The 18,091-nt window shown below is 49.2% G+C and overlaps 2 protein-coding genes across 2 annotated transcripts in view; one reads left to right on the top strand and one right to left on the bottom strand.

Annotated features, from left to right (window-relative positions):
- LOC127028533 (ubiquitin-associated protein 2-like) overlaps positions 1-7,614 on the top strand; it is a 93,390-nt gene extending 85,776 nt beyond the window's left edge. Inside the window, exons 24-29 of the mRNA XM_050914295.1 lie at positions 939-1,153; positions 3,103-3,202; positions 3,286-3,393; positions 4,906-4,973; positions 5,714-5,905; positions 7,481-7,614. Of these exons, the coding sequence (XP_050770252.1) occupies positions 939-1,153; positions 3,103-3,202; positions 3,286-3,393; positions 4,906-4,973; positions 5,714-5,905; positions 7,481-7,576 (779 nt within the window). The 3' untranslated portion in view covers positions 7,577-7,614. The remainder of the gene's footprint in view (positions 1-938; positions 1,154-3,102; positions 3,203-3,285; positions 3,394-4,905; positions 4,974-5,713; positions 5,906-7,480) is intronic.
- A 3,172-nt stretch (positions 7,615-10,786) lies between these two features.
- Positions 10,787-18,091, bottom strand: part of LOC127028526 (ubiquitin-conjugating enzyme E2 R2) — a 70,416-nt gene continuing 63,111 nt past the window's right edge. Inside the window, exons 4-5 of the mRNA XM_050914291.1 lie at positions 15,476-15,610; positions 10,787-13,985 (exon numbers count right to left, since the gene is read on the bottom strand). Coding sequence (XP_050770248.1) covers positions 13,766-13,985; positions 15,476-15,610 — 355 coding nt within the window. The 3' untranslated portion in view covers positions 10,787-13,765. The remainder of the gene's footprint in view (positions 13,986-15,475; positions 15,611-18,091) is intronic.

Below are 18,091 nucleotides of genomic sequence, written 5' to 3'. Positions count from 1 at the left end.
CATGTGGTCTAAGAAGCCCTTCCTCATTCCTGCTCTTGCTCTTCAGTTATCAGTGTGCAAAGATGACATTAATGCCATCCAGGATTTTCAGCCAGTGGTTTTCTTTCACTGCCATCTGATTACAGCTTAAAACTGTAGCCATAGGTGTTATAATTCCTATAATGCCGGTATTAAGTGTTGTCATACTTTTTGGTAACCAACATAAAGGAATACTAGTTGGGAATGAGATAGATGTGATTGATATATGTCACCTCCCTAAAAACACATGAACATGCTGCTCTGTAGGCTGCCAGAAAATGCAAGTGTTCAGGAGTTTTCTGCTGTGTAATCACTTCTCTCGGGAGGCTGCTTTTGGGTTAATAACCAAATTTCCCTTCCTACTTCTTCAATAAGGTGACCCGTGATGCAAGCCTTGCTTTCCTGGCCTTCAGCTACTGTCTCCAGAACTTTGGTGGTGTGAGGAACCGGACATCTAACTAGTCATGCTTGACAAATAAACAGACATTGACAAAAATATGCCCATCACTGCCTGTAAATCCTAACTTGCTTTCAGCCCATGAAGCTTAGCTAATCAGTTTAACCTCCAGGAGAGTCACACTTTAACCCAACAACCATTTGCTCTTTGGCTATTTACCATACTTCTGCTTTTAGCATGTTTTATTGTAATGAATCTGCTCAGACCGTGTGAGATAGGTAAGTATTGGTATCTCCATTTTATCAATGGATTAGCCATGGCATGGAGTTCTGTGTCATGAACAGGCAATGTCCCTGTGGCCATCAGGAGCAGAGACCGGGAGAGTTCTTCCCATGAACAACTGCAGGCTTTCAAATGTAGGATGTGCTCTCTTCTGTAGTTGTCTACTTGTATTCAGAGGCTTTGAATCCTCCACTTTTGGAGTGGCTTTGATAGCTTTTCTGATCAGTTCTTTCTTTTGCAGGTGACGTAACAAAATTTGGCCGTGGGGATTCTGCCTCCCCTGCTCCTGCTACCACGCTTGCCCAGCCACAGCAGAACCAGACGCAGACTCACCATACAGCTCAGCAGCCCTTCCTCAACCCGACCCTGCCCCCGGGGTACAGCTACACTGGGTTACCTTATTACGCTGGTGTGCCCGGCGTACCCAGTGCATTCCAGTATGGGCCAACCATGTTTGTAAGTGTGACAGCCTAAACTGTAACCCTCCCTTCGTGCCTCTCTGGTTTTGCTCTCTCCAGCCCAAACCTTCTTGTCATGGTTTAACTCCAGCCAGCAACTAAGCACCACACAGCCGCTCGCTCACTCCCCCCCGGTGCGATGGGGGAGAGAATCGGAAGGGTAAAAGTGAGAAAGCTCGTGGGTTGAGATAAAAACAGTTTAATAGGTAAAGCAAAATAAGGAATTCATTCACTACTTCCCATCGGCAGGCAGGTGTTCAGCCATCTCCAGGAAAGCAGGGCTCCATCATGCGTAAAGGTTACTTGGGAAGACAAGCGCCATCACTCTGAACGTCCCCCCTTCCTCCTCCTTCCCCCAACTTTATATGCTGAGCATGACATCATATGGTATGGAATATCCCTTTGGTCAGTTGGGGTCAGCTGTCCCAGCTGTGTCCCCTCCCAACTTCTTGTGCACCCCCAGCCTCCTCATTGGTGGGGTGGTGTGAGAAGCAGAAAAGGCCTTGACTCTGTGTAAGCACTGCTCAACAATAACTAAAACATCCCTGTATTATCAACACTGTTATAATCACAAATCCAAAACATAGCCCCATACTAGCTACTGTGAAGAAAATTAACTCTATCCCAGCCAAAACCAGCACACTTCTACATCTTGGAATCACAGGATGGTTTGGGTTGGAAGGGACCTTTAAAGATCATCTAGTCCAACCCCCCTGTCATGGGCAGGGATATCTTTCACTAGATCAGGCTGCTCAAAGCCCCGTGCAGCCTGACCTTGAACACTTCCAATGATGGGGCACCCACAGCTTTTCTGGGCAACCTGTTCCAGTGTCTCACCACCCTCATCGTAAAAAAATTTCTTCCTAATATCTAATCTAAATCTACCCTCTTTCAGTTTAAAACCATTACCCCTTGTCCTGTCACTACAGGCCCTGGTAAAAAGTGTCTCTCTGTCTTTCTTATAAGCCCCCTTTAAGTATTGAAAGGCTGCAATAAGGTCTCCCTGGAGCCTTCTCTTCTCTAGGCTAAACAACCCCAACTCTCTCAGCCTTTCTTCAGAGGAGAGGTGTTCCATCCCTCTGATCATTTTCGTGGCCCTCCTCTGGACTTGCTCTAACAGGTCCATGTCTTGTGCTTGGGGCCCCAGAACTGGATATGGTACTCCAGGTGGGGTCTCATGACAGCGGAGTAGAGTCATCTTCCCCAGTCTGCAAGGGATCTCCAAAAACGTGCAAGCATGAGAAAATAGCTGCAGTCTCTTCCCCAAGAAAACAGGAAATTTAAAAGGCCAGAACTCATGGACTCCTACTGTAAATAGCAGACAGCTACAGCTCATGGACTTAGTGTTCCTGAAAGCCCGTAGCAGCCTCTGGAGAGTCAGAGAGAGACCCAAAGCTGAGTCAGCGAGCCAAGAGTGCCTAGGAAATCCTTTCGAGGATGGAGGAGACCCCATTAAGTCAGAGAGCAGGGCTGGTAGTCTCAGGAGGGAGAATGTTATTTGGGAAGAGGTGATGCTCCAGACAGAAGGGTAGATGAGTCTATTTTAGGGCCCTGTAGGACTGTGTTTTATGAAACAGCCTCAGGCAGGAGTTGGTGTTTCATTTGATTCTGGAGGGAAAGCACTGTGGTTGCTCCTTCTTGGGTTTGTGGGTGGGAATTTGCTGTTTACAGTCAGTGTATGAAAGAAATACGCAGCCTGTTCTGAGACAGGGTTGCACTGCAATCAGAGGGGTGGCTCTAGCAGAAAACTTGGGGCTTGCACAAAGCCACTACAGCAACTTACTGCTGGAAGCGTGAGTGCCATGTCCCATGCCATCCCAGTGCTCCCAACTCCAGATTAAACTTCCCATGTGAGGTGGAGGTGCCTTCCCCACTAGATGGCAGAGGGAGCTTGTGTTTTAACTGTTCCCCAGTTAACAGTGCCTTTTGTTCCCTTCCTTTGTCCAGGTACCTCCAGCATCTGCTAAACAGCATGGAGTCAACCTGAACACCGCGTCGACTCCTTTCCAGCAAGCGAGTGGCTATGGGCAGCACGGCTATGGAGCAGGTATGCTTACCACTGCACTTTTCACGTGAGCGTCTGCAGAGCTGCTTGCACACTGTAACACCTTGTCTTGTACACACCGGCAGGCTATGATGACTTAACGCAGGGAACGGCAGCTGGAGATTACAGCAAAGGAGGCTACAGTGGGTCATCTCAAGCACAAAGCAAATCTGCTGGCACTGGACCTGGGAAAGGTAACACATGAGACTTGAGGTTTCTCTTGAGTGGGATTTAGTAGGGCAAACTCCCAGTGCTGTGCAGTCAGCACAGCAGCCAGCTCTAAACAGGGTCATGATCCAAGCTGTTTCTCCATCTCCCGTATACAAAATGCGTTTTTAATGGCCCAAGTGTTCCTTCTAAACCTCATGGCTGAACTTTGCATAAGGATTTGTGTGGCTGATGCGCAGCTTTGTCCACAATTATACATGGGAGAAATGGTGAGCTGTTTCCTCTGCCAAAGTTTTCTTTGCTGAAGAATAGTGGTCCTGCAGCAGTGCTGTGTTTTTGAAGCCTAAGCAGTTGGATGCTGCTGCTGAAACAGTCCTCTGCCAAACGGTGACTAGATTTTGAGTTTCTTGGTAGGCACCTGAGATAGCTGTGTATTAGGGGCGAGCAGGGCAGTTCATACATCTCTGGGCTGTTGTTTCAGCTGCTGTCCGTACACCCTGTAACTCATCGCATTGTTTCATGCCTGGAAATGTTTCCTTTGTGACTGTAAAGGCTGAAGAATTTATACAGCTTATATGAAAGCTTTATTCTGCACGTGCTGGTTAGATTTGAGAAATGTATACTGAATTGCTTAGCACTAACTAGTTCATCCTTGGGCTTAAGCAAATACCAAGCATTTGCTGTGCATTTGAAACACCAACTGGACTGTCTTCAGCCAAGAGCTGATCATGCTCTCCTCTGTGGAGGAGCAATTCAAAAAAGAGCAATGTCCTAGGAAGGGTACAGCCTTAGAGCAGTGCACACCCTCTGAGTCCAGTCCTCTGATTCACTGGCTAAAGGAACTACTGGTTTTATTCTGATCCAAGTGAAATTATTAGAGCCAGTCTTTATAAGACTCTGAATAAGTGGCTGGTTTGAGAGTCACCTTGCTGGTAAGTGAGTGTTTCTGAGCCTGTTGTGGCACCAGCTGGTCCAGGTGGAAGCCAGCCTGGATCAGTGATGTTAATTCTCTCAGGGCAGAGGAGCATTGCAGACCTCACCCTTCTGCAGGATGTGAAAGGACAAGGGCTCAAATGTGTAGCAGATGCTGAGTCTCATTGCTCAGTGCACTACTGGAAAGCTCTTGAATGCTGCAATAGAGCTAAATGCATCCCTAATCCTAGAGGAAAGCTGGCTTTTCGTGAGCTTAATTGAGTATTCGGTGCAGCCAGTTGCTGCCTGGTGAAGTGCATTTGAATCCAAGCGGTAACTGCTGGGTCATGGATGTGGGTGATTTATCCCAGTGGGCTGGTTTCCCTCTTTGCAGCAGGAGTAAGGAACCGAGCCCTTTCTTCTGTTCCCATGTGGGGTGCTGTGGGTCTGACAGCACAGAGAACCCCGCCGGGCTGGCCAGCAGCAGCAGCAGGGCATGTGGTGCAGTGGCCGTGGACAAAGGTGCACCCACTGAGGCTGCCAGAGGTGCTGGGAGCAAAGCATAGGGCTCATGCTGGGTGGTGGTTGACTTTCTCATTGTTGGTGGCTTTTTTTTTGTTTTCCAGGTGTTTCTGTGACCTCAAGTAACACAGGTGTGCCTGATATCAGTGGCTCAGTCTATAACAAGACTCAGGTGAGCAACACTGGACCCTCCTCCCCCATGGCCTGAGGCCAGGCCAATGGCTCCCCCTGTGGAGTGCTGGTGGCTAGGGCTGTTCCCAGGCCAGTCGGTCTCAGGGTCAGCAGGCTGTGGCATTTCTTATGCTGGCTCTGTTTGCTGTTGGAGAGGACTCTCGCCCTCTGTCTCACTGCTTCTGCCATGTCAGCTCCTGAAGGCAGCTGCTGGCATAGGTGCTCTACACTGCCCCATGCGTGCTGTGTCCTGGGTGCAAATGAAGTGTGATGGCACTAATGTTTTTAGTCAAAATAGCCCCCAAAGCAGGTGAGTTGAGAGGCTGGGTCAAGCTTTGGCCAGGGGGAGGGAAATGTTATTGCAAGTTCTTCTTGTGTTTTTGTTGGGCCTCTCTGGGTAGGTCGAGTAATTCCAGCCTGAGCCCCTGCAATGTGTGAAGGACTGATTTCAGGTAGCTGCTGCCATCCCATGTCCCACTGAGTAAAAAGAGGTCAGGGAAAAAAGGAGCACAGTAGCTGTGGAAATAAAAATAAAATAAAATGTCAGAGGCATTAGTGCAGAAGTATGGGTGAGAACAGGAGCTGAAACTCATCTGTTGAAGTGCTCACAGGTGTGACTTGGCTTGCTTACAGGGTTGGTGAAAGGTTCAGGTGATATGTGTTTGGGCCACTCTTCTTGTCTGATCACTGTGGGGCTGCTCACACCAGTCTCTGATGCTGTCCCCCTTGCCTCCTGTGCAGACGTTTGACAAGCAGGGATTCCATGCTGGCACACCGCCTCCTTTCAGCCTGCCCTCTGCTCTTGGATCAACTGGGCCCCTGAACCCTGGTGCTACCCCGGGTTATGCTCCAGCCCCGTTTCTCCATATCCTGCCTGCGCATCAGCAGCCTCATTCCCAGATGCTGCATCACCATCTTCAGCAAGATGGGCAGGTGAGTTGGCCCCTTCCACATCTACAGCGTGCCTGAGGGCAGATTGTTCCCACCTGCATCTCAGCAGGGTCTTGGGGGTTTTTGCTTCCTTCTGGTTTTTGCTTTGCTCATTGGGAAAGGGCCTTGACAATGATTGCAGACTGACAGACTCAATGCTGTTGACCAGCTTTGGGAGGGAACCTCATGAAGTTCAGCAAGGGGAAGTGCAAAGTCCTGCACCTGGGGAGGAACAGCCCTATGCACCAGTATATGCTGGGGGCCAAAGCAGCTTGGCAGAAAAGGCCCTGGGCATCCTGGTGGACACCAAGTTGACCATGAGCCAGCAATGTGCCCTTGCCGCAAAGGCGGCCAACGGTATCCTGGGCTGCATTAGGCAAAGTACTGCCAGCAGGTCGAGGGAGGTGATCCTTCCCCTCTGCTCAGCACTGGTGAGGCCACACCTGGAGTCCTGTGTCCAGTTGTGGGCTCCCCAGTACAAGAGAGACATGGATGTATTGGAGAGTCCAATGAAGGGCCACAAGGATGATGAAGGGACTGGAGCATCTCTCCTATGAGGAAAGGCTGAGAGACCTGGGACTCTTCAGCCTGGAGAAGAGAAGGCTCAGGGGGGATCTTATCAATGTATATAAATACCTGAAGGGAGAGTGTAAAGAGGACGGAGCCAGGCTCTTTTCAGTGGTGCCTAGTGACAGGACCAGAGGCAATGGGCACAGACTGAAACACAGGAGGTTCCGTCTGAACATCAGGAAACACTTTTTTACTGGTATAGTGACCAAGCACTGGCACAGGTTGCCCAGGGAGGTTGTGGAGTTTCCATCCTTGGAGCTGTCTGGACATGGTCCTGGGCAACCGGCTCTAGGTGACCCTGCTTGAGCAGAGGGATTGGACAAGATACCTCGAGAGGTCCCTGCCAGCCTCAGCCAGCCTGTGATTCTGTGAAGAGGCCATCCTGATGTGGGGTGTGGAGAAGATGGGCTGTGAGGTGTGAAGTCGAGGCAGGCGCTGCTGTCCCCTGGCTGCAGCAGGAGAGCAGGACGTGAGCACTTAGTACTGTAACTCTGAGGGAAAAATCAAGCATCTCCATGCAGGTTGCATGTCAGCTCTGATTTGGTTTCACCAGCCCATGCGTTTCCTTTCCTCACTATAAATGTTCCCTGAGAAAACAGCGTTCTGCCTTAGAGTCCAGAAATAGGAAATGATTTCTCTCTCTGAATGTGTGACATCCTTGGCTAGAGCACTGCCTTCCTTCACCTTGAGAGAGCTCCTTTGCTGTCCCCAGTCCTGCTCTTCTCCTTCCTTGTGCTTGAACCTGTCTTGGGTGGGGGTGGGGTGGGATGGTGTGTCCCCACGCTCCTGCTTGGTGTCTCTGTGGCCACTCGTCCTGGATTGCGAGACATGGAGATATTGCAGAGCAGAAAAGGATCCGTTCAGGGGGGAGCATCGCTGTGTTGGTGGGTGTCAGGGCTGGCCCTGGGGGTGGCAGCTCTTCTGCTGATATACAAACAGACTTGTCTTCCTGGGAGTGCTGGTGCTACGGCAGCTGATGCCCATGTCTCCTTCCTTTCCGATTTCTAGGGTGGATCTGGCCAACGCAACCAACCCAGCACCATGCAGCAAAAGTCTCAGGCTACCAAAACCGCCTATGGCACTTCTCCATACTGGACAAACTAAATCTGAAACCGGGGAGGGAGGAGAGAATGAAAGGAGAGGAGGAGAAAAAAACAAAAGAAAAGAGAAAAAGAAAAAAAGCCGAAGCCCATTCCTGGAATTATTAGAAGTAACTGCTCAGCCAAACATCTGTGTGGGGAGAACTGCAGCCAGCCAGCCATCCTCTGTGTGACTCGCCCGCTTCCTCTTTGAGTTGCTGTTGTATGTAATATATTTATGTATGTATTTGTAAATGTAATAGAGCCTAAATGTGGTTTTCTGCATCTTGCAGCCTGTTTTATTTTCTTTGTAGGAAAACTAATTATTCATTTCCCATCTGCACCAGGGCATCCTTCCTTGTTTTTTTTAAGCTTTATAACTCTGTCAAACTGCCATGTTTTTGGAGCTGGAGCCCATTTATTTAATGCAGTTCTAAATTCAGGCAAATAAGGAGGCCTGCCCCCCCCCCCCCCCCCCCCCCCCCGTTGGTTTGATTTCTGCCTCCAGCCCCCAGTATAGCTGTTACTTTAAAGAGGGGGAGGGAAAGGAAGGAAAAAAAAAATGTTTTGTAGGCCTTCCCCTTTCTTTCATCTCCTCCCTCCTTCCTGCTGTGGAAGACAAACTTGTGAGCAGTTTGGTCACTGTGGCCCTGAGCTGCAGCCTCACCTTTTTATTTTTCAATTTTTGAATAATAATAAAAAAAAAAAAGGGCTTTTCTTTTTTGTTTGTTTTTTTGTTTGTTTCTCTAGCAAGAGACTTCAGATGGCTCAGTGGGTCCTGGAACCTCCTTTGCATCATTAGAGGCAAAAACTATGTAGTGGTTTCTTAAATAAAAGTATAAGCTGTGTCTTGTACCTCTTTTTGCCCTGAGCCACCCTGCCCAGGAAAGCCAGAGCTACTGGATGGAAACTTTACCTGTCCATCCCTACTTTTTTTTAAAACAAGACCCTGGAGGCAACTCCTGGTCCTTCTTGTCCTGCACCAGTGTGGTGAGTGTTTTAGGAGTTTCATTTCTTTTTAGCCCTTCCTCCACCTAATAAAGATCTGAGCATATCGCTGGTGTTTGTCTGCATTTTCAAAGGCTCCAGGAGCAGTTTTGCCTTTACAGCCTGTCCCTTTCCACCTGCTCCTGCTGGGAGGGTAAGAGCAGCAGATGGGTCTGCAGGGGATGCTGAACACCATGACAAAGGTGAGTGCACCTTGGTGCTGAGAGCTCACAGGCACCTGCAGCAGGGATGGGATCCTGGGCAGCACCCTGACTGCTGCCATAAGCATCATGTCTCTGCCTTTGGTGTCCTGTGGCATTGTGCTCTGAGTCCCTGCAGTGCAGCTGGGATAGGTAAGGAGGCTGCACAGCTGCAGCACTGCCCTCCCTTGCTTTGCCCATGAGGTCCATGGCCTGTACCAGGAGGAAGGTCAGTGGTGAGGGCTCCTGAGGGACAGCTCCTGCCCCAGCCTCATCCTCCTGAGCATCCTGGCCCTGCGCAGCAGAGGAGGTGGGTAAATGTGAAGCTGTATGTGTCCACGCAGGCTGGGAACTTACTGCCAGCTTGTACAAGGGCTGCACCAGCTGAGCCCACAGGGCTTACAGCAATGGCACCTTGCACCTCATTTACCTGTGGCTGGAGCTGCTGCCTCACAGGAACTATTCTTTGAAAAACAAACTCCCCCAAAGCCCTCTTCCTACACTTAGTTTCTTGTTTATAGAAATCCACTGCTGCCTACAGGTGTAGGTCAGTCCTTGCTTGTGTGTCAGAGTCCAGAAACAGTTGGAAGTGGCAAAAGGCAACAGATGAGAGTTGGTCCCAGTGCACAGCAGCTCCCTGAGCCTTAGCTGTGTTGCAGGGCAGCTGCAAGGGAGACTCTCTCAAGGACTTCAAGCTAGTGCTTCTTTGCTGTCCCCAGCTGCACAACTTCCATCCTCAGCTGTGATTGTGGGCACATAATGGCAGCACTTCTGGCTATATTGCCTTCCAGCACCCTCCTCTTCCCCAGCACAAGGCAGCAAAGGCAACTCTAGCACCTTCCCAACTGCTCTGGGGTCCTGCCCCTAGGCAGCACTGTGCAATCAATCAGCAACCACAATCTCCCCTCCTTTCCAGGCAAGACTAAACAGAATGTTTTCCCATTTCCCTATACTGTCAGTTCCAGCAGGGCTCTTTTGCAGCAATTTCCTCTAATCCCCTGTTCCACAGTCTGATGGTAGAGCCAAGGTTGCTCAGCTGCACTCAGCCATCAAGGAAAGGGAAGAAAAAAAAAAAAAAAACCTTGCACAAGTGGCAGCCAGGTTTACCCAGTGCAGGGAAGACTGGAGAGTTTGTCCTGGCTTTGGTACCACACCTTCTGCTGGATGAAGAAGCTACTGGCAGCTCCGGGCAGCCCCGTGCTGTAGGAGCCAGGCAGGAGATGCAAGCAAGCCTGAGCCTGTCAGAAGGCCCAGACAGCACCATCCCTCAGTCCCATTCCCCAATATGGAGACTCCTCTGGGAATGCAGCTCTGAAATGCCATCACTATTCCTCCAGCACAGCCATGAAGCAGAAGCACTCAGGCCACAACCACATTTGACTCAGCCATTGCACTATAAATGATGCTAAGTGCAGCAAGTGCAACTCCCATACACTTGTCCTGCTAATTTTAGCTTGACTGCAGCAGCAAGGCACTGCAAAAAAACAAAACTTCTCCACTGTTGAGCTTGCAGGGAATGGGCAAGGCAGGGCAAGCACCCTGAAGGGTTGGTTGGCAGTGAGTACCTCAATTCAATTCCTATGCCAGCTTTCTGCATGACGTCAAAGTCCCCTGCCCCAGCAAGCAAGCTCCCCAACTGCCTTGTCTGACCATTTCAGGAGTGCTGTGCTCCTGCTCTGCCAGGGAACCTGCCACCAGCAGCACCCCAGCCCCATGGTGGCAGCAGCTTTACCCCAAGTCCTACATCCCTGCTGCAGTCATATGACACCATGAATCATCTTCCCACTGGTCTCCACTTTGTTGACTTCGGAAGACTAAATATAACAGCAAAGCCCATGGCCTTTTGCCAAAGTACTTCTCTAAATCAGTTCAGGCAGGCAGCTGTCAACCAGCAGCTTTATTTTCCAATAACCTTATAGATATTTATGTATAGGCATTGATACTGGAGCAGCACTGAACTTGTGAATAGCTGTTATTCAAAGCTTTAAATAACCCATGCAAATAAACCAGCTCAATTAACAGGAAGTAACAGTGCAGGGATATTTTCATTTCACATTTTTATTAGTAGACAGATGTGCAGAAAAGACAAAATATAACTACTGAAGGTGAAGACAACAAAAATGCATCAGTTAATTCTTTCTGGTAAATTATATTAGAAAAAAAAGGAAAACATCTGGGATTTCAGCTAATAAAACTACTAAGAAATCTAGTGTACCCTGCTGGTTTCAGAATGGTTGAAAACCACATTTGAAGGGGCTTGTAGTTGCAAATGTAAACGCTAATATTGGCTGAGACAGGAGAAAAAGGTTAAGAAAAAAAACAGAATACACAGATCAGGTAAACATTTTTCCACAATTTCTTAAATAGTTTCAAAAAAACCTCATACTTCAGTTTGTATCTCAAAAAAGGAAACCAGCAAGTCAACAAGCAATGACACTGCACAGGACAGTGGGGAAGAGAAATTAGTCTGGTTAATGTAGAAGCTCCCACAATAGGTTGCTTTTTGTCTTTAAAAAAGGGTAACAGAAGAGTCATGATAATGCATCTTTCTTACAACATCAAGCTTGAAAATACAAGTCACTGGAGAGTACACAGTGAAGATGGTCAAAAGTACAAGGGAAATCCTGAAAGATGCAGTATCATTTCAAACCAAGTCATCAGCACAGCCAGCATTGCCATACTCTGCTCCTTCACTCCCCAACAGCTCCCCAAAAAGCTGGAGGCTGGTGTCACTGTCCCAGTGCAGCCCCCAGACCAGTCCTGCAGCCAGGAGTGCCAGGGGCCCATTTGCCAACACTGGCACTGCCCTCGCAGGGCTGGAGTGAAGCTGGGGGGTGCCCCACACCATCACTAGATGCACAGGAGCCCCACTGCCAGTTCCAAAAAGCACCAGGGGCTGAGTCAGTCCTTGCTGGAAGGACGAGCTGAAGCAGCCCATGTGCTGCTTCACTTCAGAGGGGTCCAGCTGCCTCCCCAGGTAACATACAAGCAGGAGGGCAGACCATCGCAAGGAGCACTGGGGGACAAGGTATCACCACTTGGGCTGCCTTTACTCCACAGGGGGCAGAGGGATGCACCACCAGCACACCCTGGGGCAGAGGAGCAGGGACTGTCCCTGCTGCAGCAAATCCCAGCCAAACAACATTCTGAAAACACATCTTGAACACCCTTGCTCACTTCAAACAGAGCCCCACCAGTCTTCCTCCTCTCCCTCCAGGCAGCACACTTTGAGCTTGCTCACTCTCATCCTGCTCCTCATCCCAGGACACAGCCCCCAAGTTGATCGCAGAACAAAGTTTACTCCCACCAAAGCACCCCTCAAGGGACTGCAGCTGGTGACATACCATTGAAAATCCCGAGATATACAAAGGGGAGGCATAAACAAATGCCCAAGCCTGCAGCTCTTATCAGGGTAACTACCTCTATACCTGTGGGAATGGAGGGTCTCGCCCAAGCAGGGCCAGCACCTCAGATCTGCTCCTGGAGGTGCCAGGGCTCAGCTCAGGAGGACAGGACTGGCTGCTGATCAAGAGATCATGCAAAAGGTGAATTCAGGCCACTGCACCACAGCCGAACAAGAGCAGCACGCTGCAACAGGGTGAGGGTGCTGAGGGACTGAGGAAGAGGGTTCTGCAGACACAAGCATGCAAGATCCCCCCTGCCTGCAAGGGAGGGCCCTAAACTCTGCCAAGAGCTCCCAAAAACATGCAGGAGGCCGAGCTCAGTGCACCGGCTGAAGCATGCTGCTAAATAGCCTGTCAAACCCTGCCACTGGCCTTCTCTTCCAGCCTGAAAGCTCTACAGCCCCCCCACCTGTGGGGCTGCACACACTCACCCATGCGCCAGCCAGCCAGGCAGGGGAGAGCCCAGCACACATCTATTCCCTCTGTCCCATGCCCCAGCAGCCACTGCAGACACAGGGACAGCGTGGCCACCCTAGGTAGGCACCAAAGGCAGCTTTGACTTCTGCCAACCCTGCAGAGCTACAGCAGGGCTGCATTTACCAACATGTGACCTACATAAGCAACAGAAAGCAGGCTCAGGCCAGCACTGGACTTGGGCTGCAGGAAGCAAGGGCTGCTAGCAAGCACTGGGGCAGGAGGCTATCCATCTCTCCCACTGCCAAAAAACAAGTTCGGGATGAACACTGGCCCACTAGGCAGCAGGATGCACTTCTGTTTTCCTCCCTCAGGAGAGGGGCAGCTGGCAGCAGATCTCAGCAGCACAGCTAAACTGAACTTTTTCAACCCCAACCTAGTCTAAAAAAATAAAAATAAATAGCAACTCAGGGCTCAGCTGTACAGACATGAAGTGTTAAGTGTTTATTTTAGGGTTCATATCACAAGCCTTTTTCAGAGACAAAGCTGATTGTGCCCTCTGGGGCTCCAGGGGCCAGCTATTTCCTAACTTGAGCAGGCTGAAAAGGAATACTGTACCTTTCAGTAACATCCCATCAAGCTCAACACACAGTAGCTTTACACTCTCCGCCCCATACCTTCTAAAGGAAAAGCCACCACCACAAGGCTAAACGAATGTACACACGCTATTCTTGTAAATGGAGCAGCTAAACCTTGGCAATTTGCTTTGTGTGGATTTTTTTTTCTTCCCAGTAAATGCAGCACTTGAGCTCCTGAAAACCCAGCTTCCAATGGGTTTGTTCCAGCTTTAAATACATTAAACATCTCAATGCAAGACTGTATTTAATTCAAGAATCTAAACATGAGCAAACCTGTTTTGCTGTGAGCATTTTGTAGAGAAGTGAAAAAGGGAGTTTCTTTTTTAAAAAGAAATCAATCATAATACAGTGATGAAAGGGTTAAGAATGCAAGAATTCATACATTCTGTGGAGGGTCTAAGAGGTCCATAAAAAAGGAGCAAACAGATCCATACAACAGGAGACAGCAGGAGACAAAGTTTTTTTGACAACCCCCCCCCACACACACTTTTTTGCTGGACTGCTGCTAGGTTACCGCTGCTCCCTTCTGGCCTGAGTCGGCAGGGCAGTACAGGGGCATAGAGGGAGCAGGTCACGACTCCTCGTTGCCAGAATCATCATCATCGTAACAGTCGGCATCCTCCTCCTCCTCATCTTCGTCGTCAATGTCGTCATCATACAAGTCGTCATAAAGCAAATCTGAACTGTTGTCATTGGAAGGCACTTTAGTTTTGATGCAGTACTCTGCCAGCGTAGTGGGGACCTTCACACCATCCTTCTCTGCCTCAGCTTTGGTAGCCAAAACCTGTTTCCTGCAGGGAGGAGGACACAGCAACGTGAGCAGGGCCTTGTGCCAGCAGCAGCGTGGCTCAACTCCCCACCTCCCAGCTAGCCCCAGCCCAGCCCCCCTGGCAGCTCAGAGTCAGGAGAGCTGATGTTTGGCTGAAGCACCACAAGCAGCACTAGAAACAGATTTAGTTCCTGCAGCCCCAGGCTTGGGAGCACTCCAAGGGTGTTTGCAGCACACATGCTCTCAGCAACATATGAAATCAGTTATTCTACAGGACTCCACATTAGAGACCTGCCAGAGCTCAGAGCAAATTTCATTAAATTTGTTACAGAAGGGATGGTCAGGGATTTCTTAAGATTACTTATTGAGGTAGGTTCAGAGATACCATCCACAGCCACCCTCCACCACTGATGACTACCCCCAGCATGCTCAAGACTGCAATTCCCACAAGCATTTGGCAGCTCTGAGCTCCCACTGGAGGGTAAGAGCAGTCAAAGCACATAGCTGCACCTCAATATGCAGCCATAACCCCAGCACTGCCTGGAGATGGCAGAAGACAAGTGTTTCCCATCACCCCAGGACAGGCTCTGGCTGCTGCCTCCTAGCAGCACTCAGGCTGTGAACTGTTGCTGGCCTATGCTGCCTCCCAGCAGGGAGAGGAGCAGATGGCAGCCTGTCCCTTCACCTCCACCCACCTGCTCATCAGCCTGCCATACTCTGTTTATGGAGTACATCCAGCTCTGCTGAAGCCAAGGGAGCTGGAGGGGACTAAGATAACCTCCCAGCAAGGCTCTTTGCACAGCTCAGGCCAGCAACTGACTGCCCTACGTAGCTCCAACCAGGGGTATATCCTGAACGCCCAGCTAGCGGAGTCAATGCAGATGTGGTCTTGCCCCAGGCAAGCATGACAGTGGTCCCACTGCAGTATGGGTTGCCCATCTGCCACTCCACAGCAACCCTGGCTCAAGTTTACATCATCTCCCTACAGCACCTGATGAACCATGAACTTCTCAGCAAAGGACAGTCAAGACTGAACAGTGCTTCCAGCTAATCAAACCCAGCTTTGCAAGCGGTTGCCAAATCCTGCTGATATTCCTTCGAATTGGAGGGACAAGATTATGATTCATGAGTGCATTAAGCACAGAATTAGTAGGATGCAATCAGTTTGAATCACATCCCAAGCAATGCAAGCAGCGCTCAAAGGCAAGTGGGGACTTTGACTGGGATTTACTAGCAGCCAATAGGTTTTGCAGAGCATCATGCCAGATTAGTCTAAAAAAGAACAATTCAAAGACAGATCAACCCAGTCCTCCTGCTCCAGAAGTTTGCACCACTTGTGTGCTGAAAATCCTAGAGGGACCAGAACCATGGACTTGGAATAAGACTGTAAAATTCATTTCCAAAGGAGCAACCACAGCAAGAAGCTGGTTTCAGCAAATTCTGCAAACAGCCTGTTTCATAGGATTCAGAGCAGGAGGCCAGTAGCACAGCATCACACATAGCAAAGCTTACCTTATGATTTCAGCGTACTCCTTGTCTTTTCCTTTACTGTCCCTCCATTTCCTGAACATGACTGATGCATCCACGTTGGCAGGAGAGAATGTGTTGGGCTCATTAAGCAAAGAGATTACACTCAGTAAGATAGTCCTGAAAAAGGTAACCACAACAGCAGAGTCAGAACTAACGCATTCACAGATTCTGGATGCCAACGACTTCTTAGGTGATGCATCAGAAACTTGTTTAAAGTCAAAACTTAAGTTAAGGATAACCAAGGATAATACTTGAAGTGAGAGCAGATATTTATGAACTTCAGACCCTGGCTATTGGCGTAGGGAAGGTGACACAATACAAACCTCAAGGATCTCATCTGACTACAGACCATCATGTCTGTGCACGTGCTTGTGACGGGGCAGCAGGCAAAGCTCAGATCAGACCAGAATTCAGCTTGTCCACACCACCCATGGATGGTGCAGGGCTGGAAACCTGCTTGGTGAGCCTGTTCCTGGTGACATTCAGCCTCCCAGCAGAAAGCCAGGCTCTTTGCCTGCCCTGTGTAGGGAGAAGGACCGCTATGACCCAAGGCCATCAGATAAGGCTGCACTGCTTTCCCTGCCCCACCAGGTGTTAAGAGGTTGAAGCTGTGGACAGGTCTCACCTCTCTTCAGCTCGTGCATTGCTAAGGCTGCTGTAGCAGCACTCGAGCACAGCAAGGGGAAGACAGTGCAGATGTTTTTCAATACCCAGGCAAGCCACCAAGGGCCCAGCAGGATTTGGCTGCTGGTACTCAAAGCCAGCATGAGCCAGTCGTGTAACCCCTGGCAGACAGACAGCCTTCCTGGATTTCTAGCAGCAGTGCAGAGCTGCTAGCTGCCCTGCTGGCATTTACCAGGGGCAAACACCACCTCCCTCACCCAGACCCTTCTCCTGCATTTCCTACAAGCCTTTGCACTTCAGAGATTCAGCCCTTCGCTGCTCACAGTGCCACAACCAGCACAAAACTCAACAGCAAGTCCCATCAGCCAGCTCTACACATCCAGCCACCTGGCTGTAGCTACCACTGCAATAGCTTCACATGTCTGAGGTGGTCCTGCTGGCAACAGCTTTCGGTTTAAATGGAAGGGAAGAACAAGATACAAGGAATAAGTCTTGAAATACAGCAGTACATAGCAACTGCTTTGCAGAACTTGATTAAAGGAGACCACAGCCCCAGCTGTACTTGCATTGATTTAGGGGCACATTCAGAGCAGCCTGTGCTGAGCACATCTACCACATCATATATCTGGGATACAATTCCAGGAAATGCTTGGTCATTTGGATGCAGTTTCTTGAAAGGTTTTGAAACTAAACACTTGTGTCTGGCCAGACTGTTCAGCACAGCTATCAGGAGTGTCGTGTACAATTTACTTTCCAAATGATATAATTCAGTAGGAAAAAGAACAGCAGCTCTGGAAAAAACTGTCTGGTCAGACTGGAATGATGAACAGAAGAGAGACCATCTTCTACTTCATCTCAAGGATTCATTTAAAAGCCTTTGTTTCTCAGCAAACAGGCTGTAAAGCCAGCATGTCAGCTCCAGCATCATTGCAGCAGCTTTACTGTAGAGCAAGTAAAGTCTAGGGAAGGCCAAGGACAGGAATTCATGTCTGGATTTAGCATCTGCTCTACCACACTTCCATCAACAAAGTAAGGAGAAGCCGGTTTCCACTGTGGTGCCCCCAGACTCCAAAGTCTGTACAAAGCTACTTAAATACATCAAGGCAACTGTCTATTAGAGGTGAGGCTCTCTGCACTCTTCATTCCCGACCAGCACATTAGATCAGCTCCATCACTGCTGATACCTTAAGAGCTGGACAGTCTCCTCCAACTTAAACCCTGCTGCTGTGGGTAAGCAAGGTGAACAAGGTACAGTAACAGGAAGGGATCCCAGCACATGGGATCTGACAGGACCAAAACCACAAAAAAGTTCAACCATGTGTGACTGAAAACATCCTCAGCATCAGATACGAACTGCACCGGACTGGATACAGACTGACCCTCTCCAGTATTGTCATGGATCTGTTTCTCTCTCAGGTGAGGTTGTTCTAGCATGTTGTTTCATGCAAGTTGTTTGCATGAAGAGTGGGGATTTCAAGCCCACCTTCTGCTTTCTTACATCCCCCCACACCATTCTGGGGAACAGTGTGCTCATCAGCTGCCATGCCACTTTAAGTGTTTACAGTGCTGTTGTCTTCAGAGTGAGTCCCTCTACATCCCTTTATCAGCAGAGGAGAGAAGCCAGTAGAGGATCAAGGAATCAGACCTGTTAAGTGCCTTTTTCTTTCCATGTATCAACAGAAGGCTCAGACATGGATGAATTTAATCTAAACGAAAACAGACATTACGCAGAGTGGCTGGGGCTCCCAACCAGCACATCCTGTTATATATCTTGTTGAAAAGGATTTTTTTTTTTTTTGTTCCAGCTACTATCTACACTGTAGCTTCTCAGAGCCACCTTTAGAGGTACTTATAGATTTGTCCTAGCACATTTTTACTCTCCAGTATAAAGTAAGAGGTTTTGGCTTAGGCTGTACTGACAGTAAATGTTAGATCTGGACAGTTTCTGCAACCAGCTCAATGCACTAAAGCAGC

This window comes from Gymnogyps californianus, unplaced genomic scaffold (genome assembly GCF_018139145.2).
Source record: "Gymnogyps californianus isolate 813 unplaced genomic scaffold, ASM1813914v2 HiC_scaffold_34, whole genome shotgun sequence".
In the NCBI taxonomy this organism is placed as follows: domain Eukaryota; kingdom Metazoa; phylum Chordata; class Aves; order Accipitriformes; family Cathartidae; genus Gymnogyps; species Gymnogyps californianus.
The sequence above is the reverse complement of the archived record's forward strand: the minus strand, read 5'-3'. Positions and strand labels throughout refer to the sequence as shown.